The sequence below is a fragment of the Schistocerca gregaria genome, chromosome 6 (genome assembly GCF_023897955.1).
Source record: "Schistocerca gregaria isolate iqSchGreg1 chromosome 6, iqSchGreg1.2, whole genome shotgun sequence".
In the NCBI taxonomy this organism is placed as follows: Eukaryota; Metazoa; Arthropoda; class Insecta; order Orthoptera; family Acrididae; genus Schistocerca; species Schistocerca gregaria.
This window is the reverse complement of record NC_064925.1, coordinates 308,236,472-308,255,696: the sequence shown is the minus strand read 5'-3', so window position 1 is coordinate 308,255,696 and position 19,225 is coordinate 308,236,472. Positions and strand designations below refer to the sequence as shown.

Below are 19,225 nucleotides of genomic sequence, written 5' to 3'. Positions count from 1 at the left end.
TGACACAGCTCTTGTTTTGAAACAGACTTTCGATGTTTAAAGTGACTTGGGATATAATATCAAACTGCCTCACAAACATAAACACACACAAAAAAATTACACATTAATGCATAAAAATACATTTATTGAGTGGACAAACGTAATTTGTTTTTAACATCAAATGAGATTTTTGAAAAAAAAATACAACTAGTAAAAATGGCATTAAATATTCAACAGTTACTCCTATCCCAAAATTCCAACTGAAAATTATGCCTGGCTATTTATCTTTGGCAATACTCAAGTCTGGATGTCTGAACCAAGAATGCGTAACGACAAGCTGCCGCAATAAAGTAAAAAGTCTAAAATCAAGTACCTTAAACTAAATGCTCTTCTGCTATTCATCAAAATAATCATAATAAAATATTCTTCTCAAAATGCTTCACTCTCTTTCCCCATCTCAAATAATTAATCAGTAAATCAACATGTTCCACTTCCTCAGGATATAACTGCAACCGTACCACTCGGCCTATTCCTTACTACTACCCATGACACACCACTGCCGACTATTGTCTCTCCTCATCTCTCGATTGACAGTGCGCGTTATCTCCCGCGAATCTTACGAGCAGAGATGGTCCAAGCAAACCTCCAGGCGACACAGCATCTCTGATGACACTGCCTGCAAATGATTTACGCGTTCATGATATCTAAATACTAGGGAAACGCCCATGAAATTATATGCATCCCCCTATCAATGTCTGTAAGTAAGCGTTAGAAGAACAACGGAGCTTCACTCAACTGAATAGTTGTCGAAGTGTCTGTACAGGTGCATTTTTAAAGTGCTGAACAAAAGTGCGTGCGTGGCACTGGGGCTGTTGTCGAACTGAAAATCTTACAGGGAGCTTTGTCGTTTTATTCACGCACTTGGCAATTTTTCATCCTCACCCCGTGATTACGCAGCAAGAGAGCGCGAGGCAGGAGGCCTGAAAACAGCAGAAACAGCCTTTGCTGATTCGGAAGACGGTAAAACTTCGTCGAATGGTATTGATCGGTCCCTGGCGGTTGCACCCGGTATACAACAGCAAAAATTTCGGTCGCACTTTAATCATTCAGTGGGTTTGCACTCCCACGTGTCCTTACCGTAGGGTTCAAATACCCAGGGGATGGCAGCTGTGTTGAACTTTGTGAGAATGTCGTCTCGTTGCTTATCGCACTGCAAACTGACTCTTGCCACGGCGAAATGTACGGGAATCCACGCCCCAAGGGAAGGAGCGGTTCCATTGACACCGTGTATGGCATCCCCTAGATGTGGAGTCCGAGCGGCGGGGTACCTAAAACATTCCGCCAGTGGTCACCAATAAGAAATCAGCGTGATTTCAACCCTGAGCGTCGCATTTCTGACCTCCATCTCAGAAGCGTCAAAAGGTGGGAGTGAAATGTGGGTAATGAGACGACTCTTCGCGCAGAATTGTGGCGAAATTTGATGCCAATGTGGCATCATTAACGCACCTTATACCGTATCGGTTGGCAAAACATTCAGTTATAACCTGAACACCAGTTTGCGTTGCATTAAACTGGTCACTATACACGTCTGCTCTTCTGTCACTCAGACATATCGACAGAGCATGCAGCGCAAGCGCATGCGCAGACACGTGATCGACTGGTGAGCCGAAATCACGATTTCCAGTATTGTCGTGTTCATTAACAAGGATCAGTTTCGCGTCAGCCGTATGAACATTTTCTGAATCAGTTTCTTTTTTAGCACACTGTAACGTACAAAAAACCGATGCTTGGCAGTCTACCACATGTTATTTAATAGTATAAAACTGTCCTCAACAAGAAGGCTGGTTTCAACATCACAGTGCCGTATTAGATATCCTGTTGGAGGCCTTATCCTGTTGCCCTCCTCGGACCTTCGTATTGTCCTACCCAGACATTAGAAGGCTCCGAACCTGGATAAATGATAGCGCTTTTCATATGTGCAACTTCCTGACAGACGTGAAATAAGTGGTGGAGTCGGGAAAAAATTCTTAACTGTAAATTTGTATGTAATACATATGCACTCAAAAAAAAAAAAAGCGACGCACTACAAAGGAATTATCCGAATGAGACGGAAACCGGTAGATTTGATGTACGTCTACAGCCAAACAAATGATCATAATTTGAGAAAAATTATACGGGGAGTACGTAAAACCCGGGAACACATTCAATTATTAGTTGCACAAGAAGTAACCATTGTTCACATGTCATAGACATTGCACTTTGAAGAGAAACCTGAAAGGTTTTTTTTTCCCTCAACAAACGTTCTATATGCGAACCAAGAGTGACCCGACAGACGTCAATACGGTAATCGAATTCTTGCCCTACCCGTCGCAGCATGGCATTGTCGACTGTGGCAGTCGCTTCCCGTGTTCTCTCCTGGAGCTCTGCTACATCACGTGGTAGAGGCGGTACATATACTAGATCTTTAATGTGTTCCCACAGAAAAAAGTCACACAGAGTGAGATCTGGTGATCGGGGAGGCCATTTCTTGAAACAGCTGTCCCGTTCTGTAACACGGGCACCATGTTTGCGACTAGGGCTATCAGCAAATTACCAAACTACGCTGTGGCGGAATACATGAAAAAAAAATACTTTCACGGTTTCTCTTCAAAATGGCATATGTATGTTATCTGTACAATTTTTGGTTCTTGTTCTATAAATAATTGAAAGTGTTCCCAGACTTTATGTACACCATGTATTATTTATTCAAGAGAAAGAGCTTTACAAATTGTGCAAGTCAGTAACGCATTGGTCCACCACTGGCCCTTATGCAAGCAGTTATATGGCTTTGCGTTGATTGGCAGAGTTATTTTATGTCCTTCCGAGGGTTACTGTGGCAAATTCTGCCCAACTGACACGTTGGATCGTCAAAATCCCGAGCTGGTTGGGGGCCCTGCCCATAATGCTCCAAACGTCCTCAATAAGAGAGACATTCAGTGACACTGCTAAACAACGTAAGGTTTGGCAAGCAATAAGATGATCAGTACATTGGTTGATTGGTTGAATGGGGCAGGGGACCAAACAGCGAGGTCATCTGTCCCACAGGAATAGGGAAGGACGGGGAAGGAAGTCGGCCGTGCCCTTTCAAAGAACCATCCCGTCATTGCCTGAAGCGATTTACGAAAATCCAAATCAGGATGGCCGGATGCGGGTTTGAACCGTCGTCCTCCCACTGCGCCAAGCACTAAAAATTCTCGCCGTGTGTGGGCAGGCATTACCTGACTCAAATTTAAACCCAGGATGGCTTGCCATGAAGTGCAACAAAACAGGGCGTAGAATATCGTCGACGTACCAGAGCGCTGTAAAGGTGCCGTGGATGACAACCAAAGGGGCAATGCCGCGGAATGAAATAACGCCACAGACCATCACTACTAGATGGCGGGCGACAGTCAGGTTGGTATCCCATTGTCTTCGGGGACGTATCCAGACCGTCACCGGTCTGGAATTGTCTTCTGTGATGAGTCATGACTCGAATTGAGCGCCATTGACCAGCGAAGCCGTGTCAGGATACGCCCGAGAGAGGAGTGGGGCGCCAGCCTGACTGTCGGTGGCCATACGCCTCGACAACCAGGAATGATTAGGGTACCATTCCATTTCACAGCAGGATGCCTTTGATTGTCATCCGCGGCACCTTTACAGCACATCGCCACGTCGGTGACGTTCTACGCTCCGTTTTGTCGCCCTTCATGGCAAGCCATGCTGGGCTTACATTTCAGCAAGATAATGCCCTCCCATAGTGGCGAGGGTTTCTGCCGCTCGTCTACGTAACTGCTAAATCCTGTCTTGGCCATCAAGGTCGCCAGTTGAGAATGTTTGGAGCATTATGGCCGGGGCCCTCCAATCAGCTCCTTATTTTTACAATCTAAGGCGCCAATTGGACACAGTTAGGCACGATATCGCTCAGGACGACATCCAGTGCTACCAATTTCCGCCTCATTCGGATAATTCCTCCGTGCTGCGTACTTCTTTTAAGCGTGTATTTCATATGGAAACAATGTTCGTGCCAATTCACTTCAGAGCCGTTGTTCGTGTATTGTATCAAATTCCAGCGGTCCGCCGACGAAGAATCTGTGTTGTGTATTGTGATACTAGATTTACTATATTATATAATCAAGCTATGAGTTAAAAGTAACAGAAAAACTTGCTGCCTTTTTTTTCTTTCTTTTTGTCCTAGAGACGAGAATGAGATCGAAATTACTTAATGTTAAGCCCTCTGTAGGGAATGCCTTCCGCACAGTTTAATTTTAAGGCACCCTTCTAGCTCTTAAATGCGGTAAGACATCACCTTCACTGGACGCCAGTTGTTAGGGAAAGCGGTGGTTAGCCGATACGTAACACCACAATATCAGCAGTATCATTTTTATAAACTGTGTCATTTGCTGTAATTGCGGAACGTTAAACATTGGGTATGAGAGGCAATTGGAATTTTATGTAGCAGTATAAAAGACTGCCTATAAACAGAAACCGCCGCAGCCTTTCATCGTGCTAATTATTGTTTTAGTTTCGATCTCTCTTCGTCTGTCGCGCTAATGAACGATTTGTCAGCACCGCTGGCTTCGGTAGTTGTCGCCGGATATAATGCTTCGTTAGAGAGAGATTAATTCTACTCTGAGCGGTGTTGCTGGGAATTAATAATTTGTCTGAAGACTGAGATATGAACTCTGTCTCGTATCTGAATCTAATTAAAGTAGAATTAACCCGTTTCCAGGCGTTGCTGTTCGCAGAAGCTGATTCGTTCTAATTTCAACGAAATTCGAGGGAAAATTAGTTTGCTTTATTCGCCACTTTGTCGCAGTTCTCAGTAATCACCGTAACTTGTGGCTGTTCGAGTAATCATTTAGCAATACATACCTATTTCCTTTTTTATTATTTTATTTGGCTAAATGAAAACTAACGTTGAAGGAAATTCGCCGTTTTTCCTTAGAAGGTACTCGTTTCCGGACACACAGTGATCAGAATCCAGTTTGCGCGTGTGTTTATCCATTCCCGTTGCAGCTTATCTTTTGGTGTCCTTCATGAGTTTCAAATCGACACATCCGTAGTGAGTGTGGTTTCGCTGATAAATTTTTGTGCCCCAGGAGTAGAACGTTTAAAATGGTAAAGAACGCAGTTCGTTATTTCAAAATGTTAGGTGACCTACATTAATTAAAACACAATCTAGGAACGTGGCAACTGTATTTGATAAGTTCTATAGCCCGGTCACTTTGAAAGCAAACTCATGCTGCAGTGATGCACGTCAGTTAGTAACGCAACATTGACCAAGAACTAGCTCAAACTTTTTTTCGGTCTCTTGTTAGTTTGTAAGCATAATTATCACTGTCTAGTAACAGAACGCTAACACAGCAACATCGCAATGCTTTCCTCTGTTACTCCAGCTTACAGTGTGTGAAAAGTCTTACAGCACACTATAATTGCCATTTTTGCTCAAGCAGCAACACTGTTAGAAATTCGACAGCTCATTTTTTTTTTCGATAAAGGACCTTCAATTTACAATCCGGGCGTTGAATTTTGTGAGGAAAAATGAGGCTTTTTCTCTAATTACAACAATGTCTGATCAAAAATATTTATAGTACTGCTAAAAGAAATAATGTTATTTGAGTTTCGAATTTTCACTAGAAGTTTTGATTTCAGGAAGACGAGAGTGCAGGCAGTTCATCGGAGAGCGCTGTTGTAAGTAACTTGGGCACTAAACGTCTCAGTGTATCAAACGTACGTGAATCGTACAGTGAATGTCCCAAGCTTATGTTGGTAAAACGTTATGGTTACTGGGTCTTCTGCTTCTGGTTTGTGGTTGATGTCTCCTCGTATGTGTGCAATGTTTTTATTGCTGTTATTTTTTTCCTCGCAGGTATGTGCCTTACGACTGTCACGGGTATGACTCGTGAGGACGCTATCGAACCAATTCAAGAAGTAAATACATAAATACGAAAAAATAACTTCCGTTCCTGGCTGGAAAAAGCTGCTTGTTGCTAGTGGGATATTGGATAAGCTTGTAATAGCACATAACTGCTGCGTATGGCGTCATAGTGCAATAGATACAGTCAAAATGTGGCCTCTGTAGAAAGGCTAATGTGGGGAAACGTTGGTGCGTGGCAGAACAGAAATTACCACTAATCGGTAATTTTCTACAGCGACATCAAGAAAGATTACCTTATCGGTAAGCAATTTAACTGGAAAGATGGTGTAATTTACTGGACGGAATGCAAAGTCGTTTGGTGATTTTTTTGAAGTTGCGTATAACTGATGAAAATGGTCTCCCGCGAGGGCGCTGCGTGGGAAAAAAAGTGCGCACTGAATTCCACAAAATGCGGTTGAAGAAAGAAAAACCCAATTTTATTTAATAAGAAAAATCCATCTACTTTTGCATCAGTCAGAAATGTTTTACTTATTCGACTGCTTGTTTCGACGAATAAAAAATCATTACCACAGCAGCAGCTGGAAGGCATTTTTCACTTAGTTGATTTTAGTGGCAAGCATCAGTGATACGTTACGGTAGCAACTATAGTGGCTCTGTTACTTTATAACTTGCAACTGTTTGAGGACAAAGATGTTGGCAGCTTTCCGAAGCCGAAAATGACATGTGCTTCACACTATGCGTCAGTCTCACATCGCTCTGGTTGTGTCGCGATCAAGTCCCCACACTTTGGTGTCCGCTGCCTTCAGGCAAATATTGAGACGGTCCCCTTTAAATGTGCACAGGAAATACCCTTTCCCATTCTGGGCCAATCTCGGGATTACATCAGATGTGAAAGCAACTTTGGCGTACCCCAAACGACCTAGATAATAACGTAGGAAGTTCGATAAAATTTAACGTGGACAATGCTGTTGAATACAGAGAAGTTGAAAAGCTAGAGAAAAATACCGGAGTGGAGGAGTATCTGCAAAGGATCCACATTGGTGAGGGAATTCGCAGTTGACCCTCAACATAAACAAATCTAACTATTCCCGGATAAGTAGACAGAAAGACCTATAATTCTATGATTACGTGATCGCCAATCAATCACTGGAAGCAGACACGTCCATTAAATATCTGGGAGTATGTGTACGAGGGATTCAAAGTGGAACGAATACACAAAATTGTTAGGAAACGCAGATCCCATACGGAGATTCGTTGGGAGGTTCTCAGGAAGCATAGCAAATACACGAAAGTGCGAAAGTCTCATTTGACAGGCGCTTGAGTATTGTTCGTCCGACTGGGAGTTTTACCAGATATGATGAACAGAAAAGATTCGACGAAGAGGAGCGCGTTTCACTAAAGTTCAAAGCGCGAAAGTGTCACGGAGATACCCAGGCAGCTCCAGTAGCAAACGGTGCAACAAGGTGTAGCTTACTGTAGAAATATCAGAGCGCACAGGTCAACCATTATATTGCTTCCTCTTGCGTGTGTATCGCGAAAAGGGCATGAAGGTAAAACTAGAGGGATTCGAGCTGACTGGGAGGCTTGCCAACAATCGTTCTTCCTGCAAACCATTTGTGACTGAAAATGGAAAGGAACTGACTTTGCTACAGAAAGTACCCACCGCCAAACACCATAATGTGGCTTGCTGTGTGTGTTCCTTGTCGCAGACTGGACCTGAAACCCTAATGTTCATCTTCCCTCCTTTGAGTTAAGTGTCTGATCGACGGCAATAACCAGTATCATACTGTCGGATACAAATATTCGGAGGAATGAAGAACCAGGAAGCTGTGACAGAGCACTTTGCTACGAAGCGTAGGATAATCTGATGTTATCGCGGCAGCTGAACTGCTAATCACAGAAGCGTTTCTCTGCCAGGTAGTCGAAGGCCGAGGACAAGGAGAGATAATGCGGTATTAGAAGCCAATCTGGGATCTCCGTGGGTATATGACCGCAGTGAGGTCAGACGATAAGTGGAAGCTGCTGCAAATAGAAGGCAGTGAAAAACTTTGAGCAAAGCCACGAGCCTACCATGTCGTGCACGGGGAGGAGATGGGGGGCGGGGGAGGGGGGGGGCAGAGTCAGTGTCACCAGATTAATCTTTGATTCATTTGTGAACGTTAAAAGGACATCTATAAAAATGATTTCTATAATCCACTTCGAGCGATTGGCGAAATGAGTCTTTCAGCATTGTCAAGGCGTACTTTAAAGTTTAAGTTCCCTCCTGCGATTTGGAAAATTTTTATTATTGTTTTTGTTTTTGCGGCATGATCCTATTGCATATGTCTATATTGTTTTGTTGGTGCAATATAACTGACAAGTCTGAACTCCTGAAAATTTCTTAATCGAAGGTCATTTTCAGTTTCATTTGCGCTGATTAATGAGGTTGAGCAATGAATGTAATGAAGTGTAAATAAACAATAGAGCAATTTTTAGGGAAAAATGAAATGAAAAGTCGAAATTGATTACAAATTAAATACAGAAAGATCAAACTATACAATTACGTCACAGTTATAAATTACATTTGAGTCTTTAACCTATGGGCGTCGTTGCCTCGGTAAAATTCTAATCACAGCGCTCTCTGTACTCCCGTGTGCTATTATTATTTTCATACAAGTTCGAATGGTTTTGTGGGATCTTTATAATGCGTATAGGCATGACCCTTGTGAGCTCCTATGTTGTAATTTCAACTATAATACAGGATCGTCGAGAGTATTTTTAAATATATATTCTATATGTATTAAGCAATTACAATCGCGCTAAATATGTGAAAACTGAAACAAAATGACAAGTGCTTGACGTTTCGTCTATTAATGTCCTTTTCTGCTCTAAACCATTGCAGTTTCCTGTGGGATATTACTTTCTGCTGTAAACCATGTGTGATACTTGGTTGGTAATGTTGTTTGTAACTTCCTGGCAGATTAAAACTGTTTGCCGGATCGAGACTCGAACTCTGGACCTTTGCATATCGCGGGCAAGTGCTCTACCAACTGAGCTACCCAAGCAATACTCACGCCCCATCCTCACAGCTTTACCTCTGCCAGTATCTCGTCTCCTACCTTCAAAACTTTACAGAAGCTCTCCCGCGAACCTTCCAGAAGTAAAGTTGTGAGGGCGGGGCGTGAGTCGTGCTTGGGTAGCTCAGTTGGTAGAGCACTTGCCCGCGAAAGACAAAGGTTCGAAGTTCGAGTCTCGGTCCAGCAAACAGTTTTAATCTGCCAGGAAGTTACAAACAACATTACCAACCAAGTATCACCCATGGTTTACAGCAGAAAGTAATATCCCACAGGAAACTGCAATGGTTTAGAGCAGTGCCTCATCTCTTACCTTCCAAACTTCACATAAGTTCTACTGCCAACCTTGCAGAACTAAGCAGTTGTTTGTAGTTCCCCATGAATGAAAGTTTCTTAATACTTCGCACAACGCACTTTAGATAATTGCTGCCTATAAATGTAAAGGAAACGGTGTACACCAATGTCCCGCAGGGTACCTTCTGTGTGTTGTGGAGAGTACTTTGGTACAGTTCGTGATCCATTCGGAATGTTACTTGGGAAGAACAAGTGTCGACAAGTTCCTGTTTCTCGGAATTTCTCATTTTGGTCGTTTCTCGACACATATATGGAAGGGAGTAATACTTTGCATGTATTTCCCGAGAACTTCCGCTCTCTAAGTACTACCAGTGAATCCCTCTGTAATGCACGAAGCGCCTCTTATAGCATATGCTGCTAGAGCTCGTTGTGAACCTCCGTAGCGCTCTCGATGCCGTGACACTCTTCGTTGGATCTTCGCTCCCTCCCTCCCCCTGTTGTAAGCCGCTTGCTTCGTGGATGAATTACACTTCCAAAGGAGTTTCGAGTTAATTTCAGTATGTCATCTGCTTCTCGTACAGATAGTTTTATCTTCTTCTGCTCTTTACCATACAGCACCTCTTGCATCCAAGTTTCCGTCTCCTTCCATCCTTCCAGTCCGTTCTTCCATAGCCCACCATCGTTGTAATGCAGCTGCGATCTTCGTCTTTTTCTTTGTTGTGGAGGTCCCCAGTGCCACATTTTACACACTTCAGAGGACCATCTTTCCTCTGGCGTACTTCTAAGATGTCCATAACATGTTAACCGTTTATTTTCAATGGTGTCTACAATATCTCTTGTAGCTCCCGTTGTAGCATTTCATTTCTGATTTTTTCACTTCACTTGTTTCACAGCTTCGTCTCCAAAACTCAATTTCCATTGACTTTAATTCCCATTGGTCCTCTAGACTTCCCACAGTTGAGCACCATACAGAGCAGTGCTCTAATTACAGTTTTGTCTACCCTCTTTTTCAAATTCTTTGACTCCGTTTTATTCCTAATATTGCAGTGTAACTGCTAGTTTTGGACGGCCATTGAATGAACTCTAGGTGGCCCCGGATGGTTACTGCTATGTATTTTACGGTGGTAACTGTTTTTCAGTCACTTCTCATCATTAGTTTAACTGAGCTTATTAAAGGTCTTAGCCTATACTCTCTGGTTCAGTCTTCTGGCGTCGCACATTCATATAGACAGCAGAATTATCTGCTAGTAGTCCCTCGGAGCTTCCGATGATATGCGCTAAGCCAGTTGTAAACCAACACCCCCATCCTCCATCCTTTAAAGAATCGAACTCCCATATGAAAAAGAGCTTCGAAAGTCTAATTATTTTGCAGATGAGTTAATGTGTTAAATATTTTGCATTAATTATGTAAAACGTTTGAGACTGAAGACGCAAAATCCTAATTCTGTTGGTTTTCGTAGTTAATGAGTATTCACCCACAGACGAATGAAAAAGTTTATAAAAGGTTTCAAATTATGTTTAAATTTTGTTGAAAGTCTTTAAGTATCCTCTCTATCAAACACTGGATGAATGTAGTCTGTAATTTGCGCTCCGTTTTACGAGCAGCTCGCTTCTCCCGCATCTCATCGTTTATCATATAATGGTATAGTTTTGCTGATACATTAAGTGGTAAATGTGTCTGCAAAGTGTGTTGTGAATGGAGTAGATAGTAAAGAAGTAATGAAGTAAAACGTTATGCCTGATGCTGAAACCGAACTGCGTGAACGGCGAGAATGTAGTAAGCGATAAACTTTTTTTTTTCTTACATTATCTTGTGGTGGGTGTCAACAAGAAAAAGTTTCTTATAAGTTTGAAATCGGCTGGAAGTCGCTAAGTGCTCTCATTCTCAAGTGCTGCGGGAACACAGTCTGGGTAATTTGCGCCCCGTGAGTTAAGCAGCCTCACGACGTATCCCGGTTCATAGTTTGTAACTTAAATCCTTGATGTATTGTGTCAAACACTTAACTTAAGGTATTATCTCTTAATGAGCAGATTATGACAGCATTCAAAATCTTTAAATTCGGCCAATAATTCAATGAAAGATTGAAAATCAAATTTTTGTTGTCCTTGTGAGTCGTTAGATAGGCAACCTGCAGCTGCGTCTGTACACAACTTCAACCGTTCAGTAAAATACACTGAAGGGGAAAAAATCACATCACCAAGAAGGAGTTGTGTGACATAAACGGAAGTTGGTAGACATGTTTCTGCATCTAAATGGTAATGTTAGTTTAAATTTAGCGCCAATCGCACAAAAGTGGCGTTGGTAGCGCCAATATTAGGATGCAAATCAGGTTGGCCTTAAATACATGCTGCGACGATCGTGAACGTTACGTGTTTTTGAGATTGGACGTGGTGAGTTGATGTTAGTGAGAACGCTTTTAAGGCGATTTAGAGGCCATTGTCAGCATTTCACTGAGGTCCTGTAATAGGGCTACGAGAAGCTGGATGTTTCTTCTGCGATATTGCAGAAAGACTTGGTAGGGATGTGGCCACTATAGATGGTTGCTGGTAACGCTGGTCACGAGAATGTACGATCGCAAGAAGCCCGGGCTCCGGACGACCAAGAGGCATCCTGTTCCGCATATGGCTCTTGTGCATCGTACCGCATCTCCAGCAGCAATCTGAGCAGCAGTTGGAACCACAGCGACTCATCGCACTGTTACAAATCGATTACTTCAATGACAGCTCCGAGCCAGACCCTGTAGCTTGCATTCCACTGACCTCAAACCACCGCCGCCATTTGCGACTTCAGTGGTGTCAAGCGAGAGCTCATTGGAGTGCGGGGTGGAGGTCGGTTTTGTTTCCTGATGAAAGTTTGTTCTACCTCGCTGCAAGTGATGGCGTGCTGGTTAGGAGGAGGTTGGTTGAGGGCCTGCAATCAAACTGCGTTCAATACATACTGGACCTACACCTGGAATTATAGTCTGGGTTGTGATTTCGTATGACAGCAGGAGCACCCGCATGGTTATTCCACGCACCGTAGCTGCAAAACTGTTCATCAGTCTGGCTATTCATGAACAGTGCTCCAGGGGGTGTTTTCCAGCAATATAACGGTCGCCGACGTGCCGTTTTTGGAACCCAACATGCTCTTCCGAATGCCGGCATGTTGCGTTGGCCTGCTCGATCACCATCGCCGGACCTGTCTCCAATTGAGCACATACGAGACTTCACCAGACGACGACTCGGGCGTCATACACAACCAGCTTAACCGTCTGTGTACTGACCAAGTGCGACGACCATGGAACGCCAACAGACATCTGTACAACACAATGCATGCACGATTGTATGTTTGCATTCAACAATCTGACGGTTACACCGGTTATTAATGTACCAGCATTTCACATTGCAATGGCTTATCTCACGCTTAGATTAATCTGTGATCTTGCAATGTTAGTCTCTTGAATATGTTCCCGAAATTTGATCACTCCATATTATTAATTTTTTTGATGTTGCGATTTTTTTCCGTCAGTGTAGATTATTAACAGAACCGGGCGAAACCACTCCCTTGCAGTACTACCTAAGTTACTTTTGCATTTGTCGATTTTTGCCCGGCGGAGAAGACGTGTAGATTCCTGAAAGCGACGAATATGTTGCCCAATCGGATGTAATGAAATTCAACCGTGAATGTGTTATTGGTTGCTGTCGTCTTGCACCATTAGGCGTTCAATTTTTCTGATAATCGATACCAGTACGAGGTTAGGCTTGTAGTTTTTCCAGGAAAATTTGAAGTCAGTAATTCCCATGCAGATATTAGATAGTACCGGAAAATCCTAATTCCCCAAGTAACACCCTTGCTCGTCCCTCCCATCATCCCCTCCCCACCAAAAAAGGCTGCTTTAATCGCATAAAATGTCGACTCGTCGGAGCAAACGACGTTACATAACAAAAGGATTTATTTCGTGCGTCCAGCTATACGCATAGCGTTATCTGTAGACTCCTCTGATGAGGTAGATGCAGAGTGGAGAGAATGAAAGCCGGAGAAAGGGGGAAGAGGATAAGGCCGCAGGAAACGAGAGAACGCAGTTAATACCTGCCGCACGCTGAAAGGGGCTGGGGGAGGGGGGTGGAGGAGGAGGAATGTAAGGGGCAGATGTGTCCTCCGGCATTATCTCGCATTTCGCGCCCTGCCCGCACGTTTCCGGCTGCTGCGTCCACCGCTGCCTTTCTATGGAGCCGGCTTACCGTATTGACTCTATTGCGCCGTTGTTACTCAGTTTCGTATCTGACCCGTCCGGATACTGCATATTGCTCGTAGAAGCGCCTCCGCGGGAACTCTACCGAACACCCCCGCGCATTCAGTGGCAGCTTCCCACCGGCAGCAAGACTTGACGCGCCGCATTGGGGCTAGAGCTGGGGCACAATCGCCGCAGAGTTTGCACGTCTGTATGGTGGTGTGTCGCGCGCTTTCTCCGAGAGGATCTGTCCACGTTTGTGATACCGCGTTGTGGGTTCAGGAAGCTGGTACGAAAAATGACACTGTTGTCCGCCGTTATGTAGTAACCAGAATTGCTTGCGTGCTAGTTGTACTGTCAAATTTCTCGTGTTACAGTAGTGCAAACCAGTATAAAGGCAGAAATATTTGTGGGAAAATTAACGTAGTTGGTTGGAATAGTTGCGCACAGTGATTATCCAATATTATGAAATCCAGTATACAGACAAATGCCGTCAAATGGTATCGCATTTGATGTCTGTAGTACTTTACATAACAAGACATCAACGATTCAGCTAGTTGACGGTGCAACTCGATAAAAAAGGCAGCCTACTCTGTGCGGTGTTAGTGTGCGCGTACGTGTCTTCACTGCGGAAAGGCAACGTTTATCATTACTAACAGTGCGTATTTTGTAGGCCTGGCAGTAAGCTTGAGGTGGCAAGTGTAACTAGACAGGGAATTATACCTTATGGTTGTGACATAGCCAGGTGGAAAACAGTTATCTTTCTAACCGTCAAATCTTCAAGAAGTTGAACCGTTCAAGTACAGTGATTTATAATATCGTTATGGACCAAACGGAAAATATCGAAAAAGTAGAAAATTATCAGCAGGCGCTTCAGTTCGGAACCGCGTGACTGCTACGGTCGCAGGTTCGAATCCTGCCTCGGGCATGGATGTGTGTGATGTCCTTAGGTTACTTAGGTTTAAGTAGTTCTAGGGGACTGATGACCTCCGATGTCAAGTCCCATAGTGCTTAGAGCCATTTGAACCATTTTACAAGATCATCTGAGGCTTCGGAGCGGCTACTTTAGTGTGAAGCAAAGCCCACAAACAGACAACTTGTTGCTGATTTACACTGCCAGAGGTGTATGACAAATTTTGTCAAATGAAAGCGTCCTGCATTCAAGAAACGGCTGCAGAAACCTGCTCCACAATCTAAACCTAGGTAGGTTAGATTGGAGTTTTCTGAACAACGTATGGCATGGACTTCAGAATGGGATAAAGTGATCTTCAGTGATGAGAAGAAGTTTCATTTGGATCGGCCGGATGACTTTCACTATGATTGGCATGATACGAGAACAAAGCAGCAGGTAAGAAGGAGCAGTAATTTTGGTGGTGGAATTATTATGATTTGGGCAGCATTCTGCGCTACTACGTGACCTGTAAGTGGTCTGGATTTCAACTCCGTGGGAAAAAAAAGTAACTCATTGCTTGGGTGTACATTGGAGTGATCTCTTAACATGTACACTGAGATGCAAGAGACAGAATTGATAAAAATGTATGAGGAGCTAGGGGACGAAAGGGTAATGTTTCAACAAAATAATGCATCTGTGCAGGTTTCTGTATAACAAGAAGTGGTTTGTAGATAAAGACATCGGTGTCTCGACGTGACCTGTACGTAGTCTGGATTTCAACTCCGTGAAAAACCTTTCGGGAATGCTTGCAAGGCATATTTATCGCAATTTAAGGCCGTATGTGGGCTCAGAAGAGCGATACGAGAAGAGTGGGTGACAATTTCAATGCAAGAACTACAAACAGTAACGAGATCAACACCGAAGAGAATTTTTGAGGTTATTAGGAAGAACGGAGATTGGACAAAATATTAACAATGCAATAACACAACAAGACGGTGAGTGCCTTTATACCAATTTCCATCCACGAAATGCAAACGCGTTATTTTGTTATTCGTGTTGTGAAAGAAACTATGTAATTCTGTCATGATTGTTTATTTATTATGTGTATCTTCTATTTTCATAATAAATTGGTTAGCTATATGCTTCAAAATTGTATATTACTTTCGTTGGAACCCTGCCTTTATACTGATTTGCACCACTGTAGGTATCTCAGCGACACAGTTTTTCGTCGTCATTCGTGTGGAAGCGTCATGTAAGACGCTTTGTCTTTTTCCGTTAACACTGATCTCGCTTAACTCCTGCAGTATCAACGCGCTTTCGATATCGTATGTTACCTCCAGGGAAGAAGTGGCCCACACAAAAATACAGATTTCGTCAGTTGTTGATGACTTTCATTGACAAAAGAGCTTTTAAAAATATGCCGATTTGTAATTAGTATCAATTACTTGAAAATATTGAATACGATATCCGCTGACGAAAATCAGATGTACTACTAAGGAGGAGAAACTTTATGGCCACCTCTGTGAGACTTAAATTTGTGGATTATGTCCGACTTAAAAAATTTAAAGCAATTATATAGTCTAGTAGAAAAAATCACTAAAAGCAACAAATATCTCTTTGTAGAATCAACATTGATTTCTATAGAGGAGATTTTCATTCACCGTAAACGTATAATTGTTGAGCATAAAAAATATTCCATAATTCTACCGCAGATTGACGTCAACGATATAGGTCTATAATTATGTGCATCTGTGCTATGCCACTTCTTGTGAACCGGGGTGACAGCTTTTTTCAGTCTCAAGGTAACCTTCGTTGTTCGAGCGATCTATGATAAATTGCTGCTAGAAGGGGAGCAAATTCTTCCGCGTAATCTTTGTAGGACCTTACAGGTACTCCGTCTGGTTCCGGTGTCTTTCCACTTACAAGCAGTTGTAGTTGCTTTTCTACTTCGCGACCAGTTATCTCAGTATCTGTCATTACGATCTTCAGCGGTAAATCGATTTCGGAGTACTGAAGGCGGTATTTCGGCCTCCTTTCCATAATCAGACGTACATATACATACAGAATCTAAAGTAACTGGGGAAGTGAACGTGAGCGACAGCCCGACAGTTTTGATATGAGCAGGAACATCTAGTTATTGCACCCGCCCCCGTCGCCCGCTAACGCACGCCTTTTGCGATAGCGCTTGGCTCTGACGTAAGCCAGTTCGAATGAATCCTGATGGTCGAAGAATTTTGCACCGCCGGTATTTGGTTGACATGAGGAGGAGAGTTGGTGGCCTGAAGTTCCAGATCACCAGACTGCGCGCGAACTCCCCAGATTAAATTCCAGGCCTCTCCCCGTTGTCTCAGGAAGCGAGGGTACGTGACACTGACGATAGTGATCCGTCCGTCAGTGTTGAGCTCGCCGGCCTTGTTGGTGCTATCCGAGAGGAATAGGCTGTGTGCTAGCACTCAGTTTCACCCTCTCCCTTATCATCATCATCGTCATCATCATCCAACTCAAAACACGACACCACACCACACCACTATAGTCACCTACACTCGACAGTTACTCTTAGCATGCAGTCCACACATCTCGAAAAGGAATGAAAAAACTTTCCAATTAGGCTTGGTCTCCTAGCTAACTGTGCTTACCATAGGTAAAGAAAAGGCAAAGCCCCGCTTTCTGGGCCTACACGGGCTAATTGAGCCCTCCGACTGCTGTGTCATCCTCTGCCAATGGCATTGTCGGATTCGGTATGGAAGGCATGTGATCAGCACACAACTCTCCCTCTTGCTGTCGGATATCTTGACATTAAAAACGCTACTAATCGGTTGAATAGCTGCCCCGTTTACCTATCAAATAAATAATCGCTAGCCGTACCGGGAATCAACCGCGGGTCCCCTGCATGGCAGTCAGCCGCTATGACCGCTCAGCTATGGAGACGGACATTCTTACGATAATTAGTCTAATTATTCCAGTGTTCGCTCTGATACTATTGATACAGCAAGCTGCGATAGTTGAAGAGAGTACCGCGCGAATGATGGACGACTTTCAGCCGTACGTCCAAAGACGCGTGAGGCAGCGCTTTCATTGATACGACAGGCACCTTCGCTGACAGTTTAGAAAAGTTTTATAAACGTTTCCAAAACTGTGTTGTGACCAATGGAGAGTAATCTAAAGCCGAATAAAGCTTTTGTAATCTGTACATTCAGCAAAAAAATAAGGGAAACAGAGGACAAAAAACACGTCTGACATTTACCCTACTTTTAGTTTTCAATGTCAGTAGGCACTGTTCCATTTGAAAAGTGTGAGTTTGCAAAAAAATACGCTTGATAACTATAATTACAGTCTACTGATTGCCTAACAATACGAACCCCTGACTACCAATCCCTTCCGTGAAAACCGCACATCACTACCACTTTCCGTTTCTGCAATATTTGCGGTGCAAATTTTACGAGATTCACCCTATATTGTAATTCTGCCAGAGAAAGTATAGGGGTTGGAAAAGCAATTGAATGGAATTGGTAGTGTCTTGTAAGGAGCATTAAAAAAAGAGTAATGGGATGTGATCCAGTTAAAATGAAGTGATATAAAGGAAATTATATCGGGAAAAGACACACTGAAAGCAGTAGATCAGTTGTGATTTCTGGCTAACAAAATAACTGATAACGGTAAAAGTAAAAAGCACGTAAAATGCAGTCTGGCTTAGTAAGACTAAAATTTCTGGAAAAAAAACCAGAAATATGTTGTGTCGAATATGAAATTAGCTGTTACAAAGTTTTTTTCTGTTGGTATTTGAATGTTAGCCTTGCACGGAAATGAAACGTGGACGAGAGGCAGGAGTTGCAATGGGCGTCTATAGAAGAATGCGGAAGGTAGTAGGTAGAGCATGTAAGTAATAAGGAGGTAGTGAATCGAATTCGAGAAAGAAAGAAATTTATGGTGCAGCCTGACCAAAAGAAGGGATTAGTCGATAGGACGCATCCGGAGGTATCCGGAGGTATCAAGCGCTCGTAATTTGGTAATGGTGGGAAGCGTGAGAAAGAGGGGTAGGGGCTGTAGAGGGAGACCAAGGAATGAATATAGTATGCGTATTCTGATGTGTACAGGTTGCAGTAGTTACATAGAGATGAAGAGCCTCACACTGGAGATTCTAACGTGCAGAGTAACACCAACCAGCTTTCGGACTGAAGACCTAACTACAAAGACCATATGAAGCCGAATAAACGTGTATCGTATATTCTTGTATGATGTTAATCACGGCAGATGTGGGCGACTGTTGAATATCAGCTCGCATCTAGATCAGGTGTGGTAGGCTGTTTATTGCGTGCTGACCTTACTGTTACGAGGTCCGAAAGACTGCCCCTTAATGTCAACACGGCACTAAAGGTCATAATCGGCGATGGGGAACGGAGGGTCATTTGGTGAGGGGCTGAGGTGGGCGGGAGACCTTGCGGACACGCAGGCTGGTTACGTGGCCCGGGACTACGTAGCGGCTCCAAATTGACGCCGAGTAATAATCCTGCGCGGCCAAGCGCGAAACTGTCAGGCGCAGTTTGGCCCCGTCGCACCCCGCTGCCTGCGCCGGCAGTTTTAATCCGAGCCTAGCCACTCGCCCGAGGGTACTCACGCGCTGTTAGAAGTTGTCGTGCGGAATTGGCGAGGGGAAGCTGTCCTCGCTTCCTAATTTGTTTAATACCAGCGTTCTGGTTCGCCAGTATGTGTCTCCCCGTGTCCGTTTCCAAACTGTTACACTAGACGCGAAGTGGTTAGCCTTACGAGAATCTTCGCGACTTGGCACACAGTGCATTTTCGTTAACAGTTTATAATTGCACAATAGGCGAAAAGTTAAACACGGTGAATTATTGCATATATATATATAATTATTGTGCAGGAACTAAACATTGTTGAGATG

At 43.5% G+C, this 19,225-nt stretch overlaps 1 protein-coding gene across 2 annotated transcripts in view; it reads left to right on the top strand.

Moving 5' to 3' along the window:
* LOC126277936 (protein phosphatase 1 regulatory subunit 14C) overlaps positions 1-19,225 on the top strand; it is an 866,863-nt gene that overhangs the window by 448,385 nt on the left and 399,253 nt on the right. Inside the window, exon 3 of one of the 2 annotated variants that reach the window (XM_049977518.1) lies at positions 5,650-5,688. The exons of the other annotated variant lie outside the window; for it this stretch is intronic. Coding sequence (XP_049833475.1) covers positions 5,650-5,688 — 39 coding nt within the window. The remainder of the gene's footprint in view (positions 1-5,649; positions 5,689-19,225) is intronic. 2 annotated transcript variants of the gene reach the window in all.